The 10,428-nt window shown below is 43.9% G+C and overlaps 5 protein-coding genes across 5 annotated transcripts; 3 read left to right on the plus strand and 2 right to left on the minus strand.

Moving 5' to 3' along the window:
* Window positions 1-3,053: 3,053 nt before the first annotated feature.
* BDR25DRAFT_357539 (uncharacterized protein) lies at window positions 3,054-4,894 on the plus strand (the record flags this gene model as incomplete). Its single annotated transcript, XM_033695816.1, has 8 exons — window positions 3,054-3,352; window positions 3,424-3,754; window positions 3,779-3,796; window positions 3,822-3,878; window positions 3,935-4,077; window positions 4,165-4,432; window positions 4,474-4,653; window positions 4,805-4,894. 8 exons carry the CDS (start codon window positions 3,054-3,056, stop codon window positions 4,892-4,894), a joined length of 1,386 nt encoding a protein of 461 aa, XP_033545453.1.
* Window positions 4,895-4,954: 60 nt separating this feature from the next.
* On the plus strand, window positions 4,955-6,619 carry BDR25DRAFT_357540 (uncharacterized protein; the record flags this gene model as incomplete). Its single annotated transcript, XM_033695817.1, has 11 exons — window positions 4,955-4,981; window positions 5,017-5,152; window positions 5,182-5,345; window positions 5,449-5,504; window positions 5,585-5,653; window positions 5,722-5,766; window positions 5,803-6,041; window positions 6,075-6,173; window positions 6,205-6,429; window positions 6,479-6,567; window positions 6,602-6,619. 11 exons carry the CDS (start codon window positions 4,955-4,957, stop codon window positions 6,617-6,619), a joined length of 1,167 nt encoding a protein of 388 aa, XP_033545454.1.
* A 1,106-nt stretch (window positions 6,620-7,725) lies between these two features.
* On the minus strand, window positions 7,726-8,094 carry BDR25DRAFT_188538 (uncharacterized protein; the record flags this gene model as incomplete). Its single annotated transcript, XM_033684266.1, has 2 exons — window positions 7,726-7,935; window positions 7,972-8,094. Coding segments are annotated over 2 exons (333 nt in total), but the record flags the coding sequence as incomplete, so codon positions are not given.
* A 488-nt stretch (window positions 8,095-8,582) lies between these two features.
* BDR25DRAFT_357542 (uncharacterized protein) lies at window positions 8,583-9,330 on the plus strand (the record flags this gene model as incomplete). The annotated part of the gene is made up of 6 exons (XM_033695818.1): window positions 8,583-8,730; window positions 8,761-8,782; window positions 8,815-8,854; window positions 8,907-8,980; window positions 9,102-9,120; window positions 9,202-9,330. 6 exons carry the CDS (start codon window positions 8,583-8,585, stop codon window positions 9,328-9,330), a joined length of 432 nt encoding a protein of 143 aa, XP_033545456.1.
* Window positions 9,331-9,397: 67 nt separating this feature from the next.
* Window positions 9,398-10,166, minus strand: BDR25DRAFT_304996 (uncharacterized protein). Its single transcript, XM_033690327.1, has one exon. It carries the CDS (start codon window positions 9,932-9,934, stop codon window positions 9,479-9,481), a length of 456 nt encoding a protein of 151 aa, XP_033545457.1. The 5' UTR covers window positions 9,935-10,166; the 3' UTR covers window positions 9,398-9,478.
* Between the last annotated feature and the right edge of the window lie 262 nt (window positions 10,167-10,428).

Below are 10,428 nucleotides of genomic sequence, written 5' to 3' on the forward strand. Positions count from 1 at the left end.
AGAAAACACTATTAATAGCTAAAAGAGCTTTAGCAACACTAGATAGCTATAATGTAAAAAGCTTATAATTCTTTAACATAGGCTAAGAAGAAAAAAGACCTTAAGCCTTTACTTTAAGTGCTTTAATTTTATTTAGTAATAAAAAGTTGTTTTTTAAAAACTTTACTTTTTAACTTTTATTAAAGTTAAGTTGCTTCTAGCATTAAACTTTTTTAGCATAAATTACTTATTACCTTTCTAGGTTTTTCTTAGCCTTTTTTAGCCTATGCTTCTTCTTTTGCTTTTACTAAGTATAAGCATTTTTTATCTTTTAAAGAAGTTTTTTTTTTACTCTTTTTCTAAATAATCCTAGCTAGTGTTAGAGACAAAAGTGTTACACTTACTACTTTTTTTTACACACTTTACATACTTATCTAATAATAAGGTTAAAACATAAAAGAAGCTACTTAAGTAATAAGAACTATAAAGTTGTATTTTTATATATAGTAAAAAGAATTAAGACAAGCAATAGTGCGCAGATAGAGCGCGCAAGTAGACAAATAAGAAGACTAATAAGGCATAGTTAAGAAAGATAGACATCTATAAAGTGTTTATAGAAGAGTACTTACTAGATAAAAAAAAACTCTAATGCTTATAGTAGTGTAAGCAGAACAGTAAGAACACTAATAAAAAGAGAAGCTTATATATTATAACCTATAATTAGACTGTAAGCTACTAGCTCTTTATACCCTACTATTTAAATAAATAAGGATAGAGTTTTTTTATTTTCTTGCTTAATAAATTACATAACTTAACAGATAAGAAATAAACAGAACTATTAGACTAATGCACAGCTAAATGTGTTGTCTTATAAGCTAGGAACGTTTACAGGCGATGTAGGCTATGCGCGCTACTTAGGAAGCAGCGCGCACAACGCGTAAAACGCATAACTTTATGTATATAGTTTAAGATCCTAACTACTTTTAAAGGTTATAATTAAAGTTTAGTTTATTATTACATAGACTAAGTAGCATTACTACTTTTTAATAAAAAGTAATACTAATTATATATCTTACACTATATATACTTATATTTTGTTCTTACCTAAGAACTGTTTAACCTAAGCACCTTATACTGCTGTTAAAGGGCAAACTACAGTTAGCTGCACCTCCCTATCCTAGCAACTTCGCCTTAACAGCCTGTACACCTGTCTAGTCTAAGTTCTCTTTCCCCTAAACACCTAACCTCCTCCTAGGCCTAGAGTTCCTCAGACACCATTTCTCCAAGGTAAAGATTGTAACAATAGGATACTAGAGACCTTTTATTAACTAAAGCCTTTAGGTTTAGAACTTCTTATCCTCTATAATTAGAATTACCTTTAAAAAGTTATGTAAAATGCGCTAAAGTAAAAACTTAGAGACTACTAATAACTTATTAGAATTAGAGATAACTATTAATGCCTAACTTTTAACTACTAACTTCTAACTACTAACTACTACCTTATTAACAGCTAAACCTGCGTCTACAGGACCTAAAGCTAGACCTACCTAATTTAGAGTTAATCTCTAGCAGCTAATTTAGCTAAGACTGCTAGTTAACCTCTACTAACTACTAAATTACTACTAATAATGCCTTAAATTACCTTTACTACCTTAATAGCAAGAGACTTTTAAGGCACTTTTAATAATGCCTAAATGTTACTACACTAAACACACACCTAAGATTAATAACTGCATAAATAGTAAAAAATAAAGGGTAAGTTTTAATTATTAATAGGCTAGACATTTATATAGATTACTATTAAAACAGGCGCGCACGCATAGCGTTTAGTTTAGAAGACACTGCTAGCAGTGTAAAGGAATATTTTAGAGTAAAAACACCTAGCTAAATTAGACTAGTCTTAGTTTAAGAATGTAAAGAACATAACAGCAATACTTTATACTATACTTACTACTAATAAGGACTATTAGTCTATAGAAGGGGGGGTAGTGTAACAATTCTTATAAATTATTCTATCTTAGGCGGCCTAGAACCTCTAGAAGGCCCCTGTATTAGCTCTAACCCTAACCTAGCCCTGACCCCTGCTGTTACCTCTATTCCCTTATGTATTTAATTGCACCTTGCCCCTGTAGCTAGCTTAGTAGTTTTCTAATATCCTTTGTACAAGGCCTATAGGTGTCAATGGAGATCCCAGGTCATTGAGTCCCCACGCACTCCCATATGCCTCTGAGTGGATTCCTACCGCATTCAGACTCATTGTCTTGCCTTTGCCGTTACATTTGCATTGCTAGCTAACGTGCTACAAAACAACCCTCTAAGCTACTAAAGAAGAACTAGCCTTAGGCCTTCTGTCGCCGCCACCCACAGCTTAAATTAAGAAATAATAGGCCTATGCTGTAGGAGCGTCACAATAATAGCATATATAATAAGGTAGTACATTAGTTTAATGTGATTAAGAAGAAACTCTGTAGATTAGACGTCTTGCTAGAGAACGTCTATAATATAGATAAGATAGGCATCATGCTTTCTATGCTTAGCTCTGTTAAAGTCCTTGTAGGTAAGGATAATAGAAAGGACTATAGAGGAACTAGCATAAAGTAGGCAATAGTTACTGCTATTAAATGCGTGTTAGCAAGCAGTAAGTATCTTAATCTAATAATTATCTGGCCTACATCTACTTACCAGAGTAACTGGACAACATACTCTACTCCTAGATAGTTCTATGCCCTTTCTAAAACAGGTTACAATAACTTGCTTATTAGCCTAGAGTAGATTAAACAAGTCTCTAACCTACAGACTAAAGCTTATGCTAATAGAAAACTATAGATACTTATATGTGATAGCTTTAGGACACATAAAACCTTTAAGATTATTAAATTTTGCTTAGAGAATAACACTATCCTATGTAGACTGCCCTCTCACACGTCTTACAAGACACAGCCCTGTAACGTATTAGTTTTTAGGCTATTAAAAACAGCGTACTGAGATAAGGTTAAGCGCTGCTACTGTAGGGTCTAACAAATGCTAACAAAGAGCACTTCACTGCCATATACAGTCGTGCGAGAGAAAGGGGGATGACAAAAAAGAATATACTTGCTAGCTGGGCAAAGACCGGCCTGTTACCGTTCAACCCTTCGAGGGTTCTTCGTGATATCGTAAAGCTAGACGCTCCACTGACCATTCAGGTACCCGAAGTCCAAAGCACACAGAATGGAGTAATTCAGACGCCAGTGACACCCGTGTCATCGGAAGCCGTAACACAACTACTGAGCCTCATTAAGCAAGATTCTCATAGTAACAAGCCAAACAAAATGCGTCATCACAAACTGATTCAGAAGCTGCCAACGCCACCAAAAGATTTATTGCGCAACAAGTCCTTAACCAGAATTACATTAGGCTTCTTAAGGCTGCCAATAACAAGGCTAAGACTCGCCAAAATACAAGATCAGATATACTGAAGAAGCCCGGAAAGAACGGCGAAGGACAGGTGATGATACAGGAAGATCTTGAAGCAATTCGGGCAGACCGTGCAGAACGTGTTAAGCAAGATGCTGCCAAGAAGGCTGTAAGTAAAGCAAAGCGCGGCCGACCAAAGGCAACGACGCAGGCAGATGGAGGCGAGGAAGGGAAAAAACGTGGTCGGAAGCGTAAACGTGTCGCGGCCGAAGAAGGTGTTCCAGATGAGCAAGAAGTAGGCGTGTCGGGACCATCAACCAAAGCAGCACGAGCAAGCGATGCGCTCATTGATCCGATGCCGGAAACGTGGAGAGCACCTGTGGCACAGATGTGGTGATGACAGATGGACATGTCGATGACGGTCAGCATTATCTAGACATGAACAGGAAACATTTTGCTGTGATGCGCCGTGTTATCTCGAGTGTATCCTTCGGATTGCACAAGTGTCACGGTACAGCTACACATGGTCCTTGCCTCTATGCTGCTCGGCTTGCAGCAGCTGCACTACAATTCTAGCGTGACTGAGGAAGTCCAGTATGGAGTGATGGTTTGGCCAGCGTCGCAAGACACTTTTCCTTTGGCGTTAGACTACCGATCCCTTCTAAGAGCGAAGATCGTCGTGCTGAACATGAAGGAAGACATGTGAAATGCATCCGAATCCCATTCATTCATCGACAGCATTCTAATCCCCATCTGGCGAGAACCCTACCACCTTGACATATGATGAAGTGCCCTGGAGCACGCTGCGAAAAAGGCCGGTCGCATTCTTCTAGAATGGATATCGTCGAGCGACTATCCCGCTCAGCAATCGGACATCATAAAGCGCAGGCAGGAAGGGACAGGCCAGTGGTTCCTAGACGCACCTGAAGTGGCACGATGGCTTGACGACGCCAAGACCACCCTCTTCTACCCAGGAATCCTAGGTGCTGGCAAGACCATGGTAGCGGCTATCGCAGTCGATCAGCTTCTAGATTCAGCGCAAAACGATGCGTACGAAGTTGCGTACATTACTGCAACTACAAATCTCAAGCAGATCAGGACATTGTTAGCATATTAGCAGCCATCCTCAAGCAGCTAGTTCAGAGCCGACCATCAACGCTGGGTCCTGTGGAAAAGTTACATCAGAAACACGCCGGCCGCGGAACGAAGCCATCACTCGATGATATATACAGCGCTCTTCGAGACATGCTCGCACAGTATCCGTACGTTCATATAGTCGTCGATGCGAGATTACTAGCTATACAGCTCCTGCCTGGTGCGTAAAGAGGTAAAGCAGTTCTTATTATTTACCTAAAGGGATGCGGGGGTCTAAAAACGATAATATGTTATAGGGTTAGGTTTCTAGCACGCTACCAGGTGACCAGCTTAGTGTGGTACTGCTGCTACCGCCGCTGCTGCTGCTACAATGGTCCCGCAGCACGTTTTTGAGTTCCTGGATCTGAGCTTCGAGCTCAACTGATACGGTCGCGTTGCAGTCGCGGTCAATACCCGCTTTAGTGGTCTCTGAAATTTAGCGCTTATGCCGAGTCTCATCCTTCACCCGGTGGTGGAGAGGGATAATAAGGCCTTCCACTCGCTCAGCGATTACCGATAGTAGTTTGGTGCGCGGCCGCAAGCGAATCCAGGCTTTACAAAAGCAATAATAAGAGTACTACCCCCTGCCCATATAATTCGAACCCTCAACTCTTCTGTGGTATACTGTATGTTGCTGAGAACAGTCCGCATCCTTGATCCATGATTCGGTAGCAGATCCAAGAATCTGTGCAAATGCGCTCCACGCATCGCACACACGACTGAACCTGTCCACTATTGCGAACGCGGTGTACGTTAAGTCCTGCCATAGCCTCCTGAAAATCCGCTTGGTTCTTAAAGAAAATGAGGGCAATGTCGTTGCTAGTCTGAAAGGCGACGTTAAATCTATCCTATTACTTGACTCCTAGAGTTATTATATAAGCCGCCTGTAAGGATCCCACCTAACAGCTATTACTGTAAATAACGGCAAAACTCACGCAGGAGCTTCTCCTAACAGCTTCCCCTGTTAATACCTTCAGGGTGCGCGCCGTTTTCATGTCACGTGATACATTAACACTATTTATAGTAGCACTGCGAAATGCGCACAGATTATTACCATCACGTAGCAGGACGTCAGCCATTTCGCACAGATCATCAACATCACGGAACAGGACGTCAGCCATTTCGCACAGATCATTAACATCACGTAACAGGACGTTATATGTAAGCAGTAGCGCAGTTTGTGAAACCACTTCCGAACCTAAACCCTGAAAGGAACCTGAACACTAAAACAATCACCCTAAATCCGTCAAAACGTTGGTTCTGTATTGTTGCACAGTGCTAGGCGCCCCGAAGTTGGATAGCAGTCGACGGGAATCCTGTAATTTTTCCGGTGCCCGTTCAACTCCTTAGCATTGAACCAAGCACTGAGATACCACATACTGAAGTATATAAGATCTTGATATTCTTGCTCTGTGACTTAATTATCAACAACCATCAAACCATCTTCTCCAATTTCCCAGCATCATTTGCATCTTTCAGCCCAAGAAAACACTCTTCATCTTCATCTTCATCTTCAGCGTATCTCTTCAAACGTGTCTATCTTTCCCCCTGACAACTCTTCAAAGTTTGCAACAAGCAAAGCAAATTAGCTCAACATGTTCAGTCACTCTCAAATCGTTCACTTCGCTGCTTTCCTCGCCCTACTATCCCCTGCATTGGCTACCGTCTATCGCATGGATTTTCGCTCGCCTTAAGAGATCCGAGATGCTGGAGGCTTCGTGGCCAGGGATCCTGCCGGGACCGGGACTGTCATTGATCATGTCAAGGCCAAGCTAGGTGACGAGGATCCATGGGTTTCAACCACGAGCGATGAAGATGTTGCTAAAGGTAAGGATCGCAGTACAAATCCCATTTTTGAGACATTCGCTAACCATACCTCTTTCTTTTGCAGGAGGCGCCAAATCCCTCGGGGAAGTCTAGGTCTACCACATCTTAGAAAACGGCATTAAGCTTGTTGATACTAAGGAAGCGTTCAAGGAAGCGGGCGAAGATCCAGCGTTCCCAACCGTACGTAATACGTTACGACTCGCCAAATCGATGGTCGTAACTTCTCAGATTGTGAGTACGTTTCAACGTAAGCATGACATTTAAGTCCACTTACGGAGCGTAACCGTTACGATTCACATTTCTCCTACGTTTCAACGTTTCGCGAAAAGTTACGTCGTAACGGCTCGTATATAGTCCGCTAAGGACGACAATTCACTGTGAACACAGCGCTGACGTAGCCAGTTTTTCTGCAGTTGAAGAGCCTCAATTGTCGGGCCAGAGAGCTTATTTCTGTCACAGGTAACAGTCCTCCTACCGCCGCTAAAGCTCCTCTCACAGTCGCAGCTTGTGGATGGGATGGACAAGAAGTCAAGGGCAATTTTGTATAGCGTAGGATAGGCAAGCCGTCCAACTTGTTCCCACCATGTAAGAGGATTAGCAAACAGAGGGCTATCGTCCTTGGCCATAGTAACGTCTTCGCGGTAACTGTCGTAGTATTGCTGCAATTCTGTTGTTTTCCGCTGCTTTTTGTATGAACGATTGCCAGTGAGGAGGCTCATGTCCACAGAGAGAGTCCGCTCAAAGCCCTCGTCATGATACTCGCCACCTGGTAACTTACGTCGCGTGGATGGCAGTTGCTCGTCGTCCTCTGCCTCTGCCTCTGCCTCGGTATCGACGTACTCTTGAAAAACAGCCCTCATTGAAGCCTCAGCTTTCTTATGCCATGAGGGGTGCTTGCGCCAGTGGTCCTTAAACCAAAGGAGACGAAGCTGAGGGTTGAGGATAGTCGCGACGCAATAATAGGATACAGGCGGCTCTATAACAAACTTCTCCCAGTATGTAAGCAACTTCTCTGTGCCAAATGCTACGCCAGATTTGAGGTAGCAATCGTCACTCTCACCCTCAAGTTCATCCCCCATCCGGAGAAGCTCAGTATATAGGTGTTGCAGGTTGACGACGGTGGTTTGGAGAAGTCCATATATCAACGCTCAACGCAATTTTGCTCTGGGCCATCCTTAGTATCGTTCGAATCTCCGCTCTCCGGCGCAGGCAGGCCTCGTTTACGTAGGAAGAAAATGTGGTATCTGAGACTGGGAGAGCTGCGAGAAGATTAGCTCGGTTCCAGGTGAGGATGCCCCGAAGTTCCGCTGACGATGCTGTGTTGAAGGAAATGTCGTGAAGGATAACCCAATCGACGACTGCCGCCTGCAACGCTTCCTCCTGCCACGCGCTGTGAGAGACGATATACGACGAGCCAGCGACCTCACGAGCGGCTTCAAATGGACTCGCTGGGATCCTTGGCGCGTCAGGCAAGAGACCTCCCCCGAAGACGTCAATCCTGTGTTCTTTCCTGAGGTGGCTCACGATATGAGCGTAACCGTCGACTTTCTTCACCCCTCCGCGAACGCCCCCGGCGTGGCACCTCTTGCAGAGCCATAGCTTTACTTTAGAGCTGTCCTCCTCGTCGTCGTACACCAGCCAAATCTGGGAGAGCTGCCGGTTCCCACGGAGCTGGCTCTTGTGCTTCACGCGATACCCGACTCTCTCGGGCCTCAGCTTCCTGTTTGCTAGCCAGAGGTTGTCCCACTCTACAGTGAAAGCTACTCCGTCGTTGAGACCAGCGTCAGCCGGGTACTCCTTTGAACAGGCATCAGACGGTGTACTGCCTCGGGATGAAACTGGAGAGGAAGACAATAAGGCCTTTGACCTGGCAAGGCGACGAGAACCAGCATGATGAGATACGTCAGTTTGCTGGGAAGAGCTGGCTCTGGAGGATCCTTGGGATAAAGCAGTACGCCTGCCGCGCTGGAGGAATTGGGACATTTGGCTCATGGTGGGTGGGACAATGGATGTGGATGAATTGATGACGATTTACAGGCCAAAAAGCTGACTATTTACATAGGATAGCACACCTCACTCCCAGCCTCCGCCGCGAGCGCCGACGTCCCACAAACCTCAGAGTTTTCACCCGATTGTTACTCTAAGAACGTGACCTCAAACACGCTCCCGACGCGATCCCACATGTGTCCAATCAGGTCCTATTTTGGTAGGAAAAGTCGCCTTTTTGAGACGTACTACGGTCCGTAATGGGCGCTCCTCCAGTCATACGTTACGACTCATATCTCTCCTACGTTTCAACGGCTCACGTGACTGTTACGGGTCGTATACTACGACTCGTAGTACGTACGGTTGGGAACCCTGCGAAGATCATCCTAAACCTGGGGAGAAGGAAATGTCAGTGAAGGGCTAGATTAACTGGGATAGCATCATCAAGTGGGACGTCTACGTGAGAGGCAAGAAGACTAGCGATTAGACTAGAGACGACTTTGAGGATGGGCAAGAGGATAAGAAGCGTTTGGTCCCTTTAGTCTGTTCGGTAAAGTTTAGGGCTTAACTCCAACTGTTCTGAGGTCCTGGTAATTGCAGCACGCAATCACCCCGACTGCCTGTCTTACGATGCACATCTTACAACACAGTTTCTAAGGTTCCTTTTTCTAGATCTCAAGTAGCTTAGACTGTCATGTACGCATAGAAACACACACTTTTTAAATATAGATTCTATTTCCTGTCACGCATATGTTATTTGTTATAAATGAATGTGAAAGTGTACGCTCTGGGTATAAAGTCGCGTTTGGCTTGCCTACAATACCTATTTGAAATGTCTAAAGTGTTGCCTTGCTTATTCCTGTAAGTTGTCCGACCTAGCATGTTGTACCTAAGCGTCAGTCTGTCGGTGTCGAGCTGAGAGCGTGCACTTACCACAATCATCGGTACGATTCTTCAGACAACCCCATCACGCAATCGGGGGAGATTGTGATCGTCATGACATCATAGGCAGTGGAAACAGGCTACAGTGTATCAGGAAAGATTGGATGTACTTTGGTAGTATTAACTACAGGTACGGAGAAATAACCTAACAATATGATGACTCCTCTAAGCTTGCGAGATGGTTTTGTATCTATTCCGCGTCCAGCTTTTGATCCTAAACTGTTCCAGGCGCATTCTCAAAGTCGCATTTAAGATTGACTCTAGCTAGAATCACAACGTTCTTCTTGGCCTGCTCTACATCGTCTTGTATACCAATCATATCTCCTTCCCAGGTAATGCTGTGGATCTTTGCACTCGCGCTATTGTCGTTACTTGATTTTGGGGCAATGTGAAGTATGTACTCCTCCTCTTGTACAAAGTGTCGAATAATGTGGATAGATGTGTTGCCATTTTCATCCTCAATTAGCCAAGCATATTTATCGTCCTGGCTTCGGGGTCTGAAACCAGCTTTGAGCTTTTCCACATCGGAATCGCTAACCGCTAGATCCAAAGGTGCTGTGAGAGGCTTCTTCATAGGCTTTACTAATTTGCGCTCGTATGTATTTAAACGCCACCTGTTCCAAAATTCCTCATCCTCCTCCACATGGTTGTGCGCATTGCTGTCTGACATTATCCCGGAATTTGACTTGCACAATATCCTCCCTGTAATAATAATTCAAATATTAAGGATCGTAGTTAGAAGTTTGTACGTGCTGAGGTGTCTGTCTGATCAGTCTTGGGAGTTGGGTGTAAAGGCGTTGTTTGACTTGAGTAGCAAGTTTAGCGGTATTGGTAGAAGAAGAAAGGAATTAAGGCCTAGCTTTGGGGTGAGGCAGTGCTGAATATATAGGCTGCAGTACTAGTCTGCCTAGAACTGTGCGTCAGGTGACATCATTGTCTAAATTAGATATGGTTAGCTCTATATATGTCACTGAAGCCCGTGGTAATACCTGAGGGTTACTAAAGGATAGGGTTTAGAATCCTCTAGGCGAATATGTAGAGAGGGGAGGAGCGCATATTCTAATGTGTAGAGTTTGTTCTATTTTGGTTCCCGCAGTTAGGTCTAGTTTCAGGCACCTGGTTGGGTCCGCTCATGATGTCATCCGGTGCTTATTCGTCTGTTTG

This window comes from Lindgomyces ingoldianus, assembly GCF_010093535.1.
Source record: "Lindgomyces ingoldianus strain ATCC 200398 unplaced genomic scaffold BDR25scaffold_24, whole genome shotgun sequence".
Lineage (NCBI taxonomy): Eukaryota > Fungi > Ascomycota > Dothideomycetes > Pleosporales > Lindgomycetaceae > Lindgomyces > Lindgomyces ingoldianus.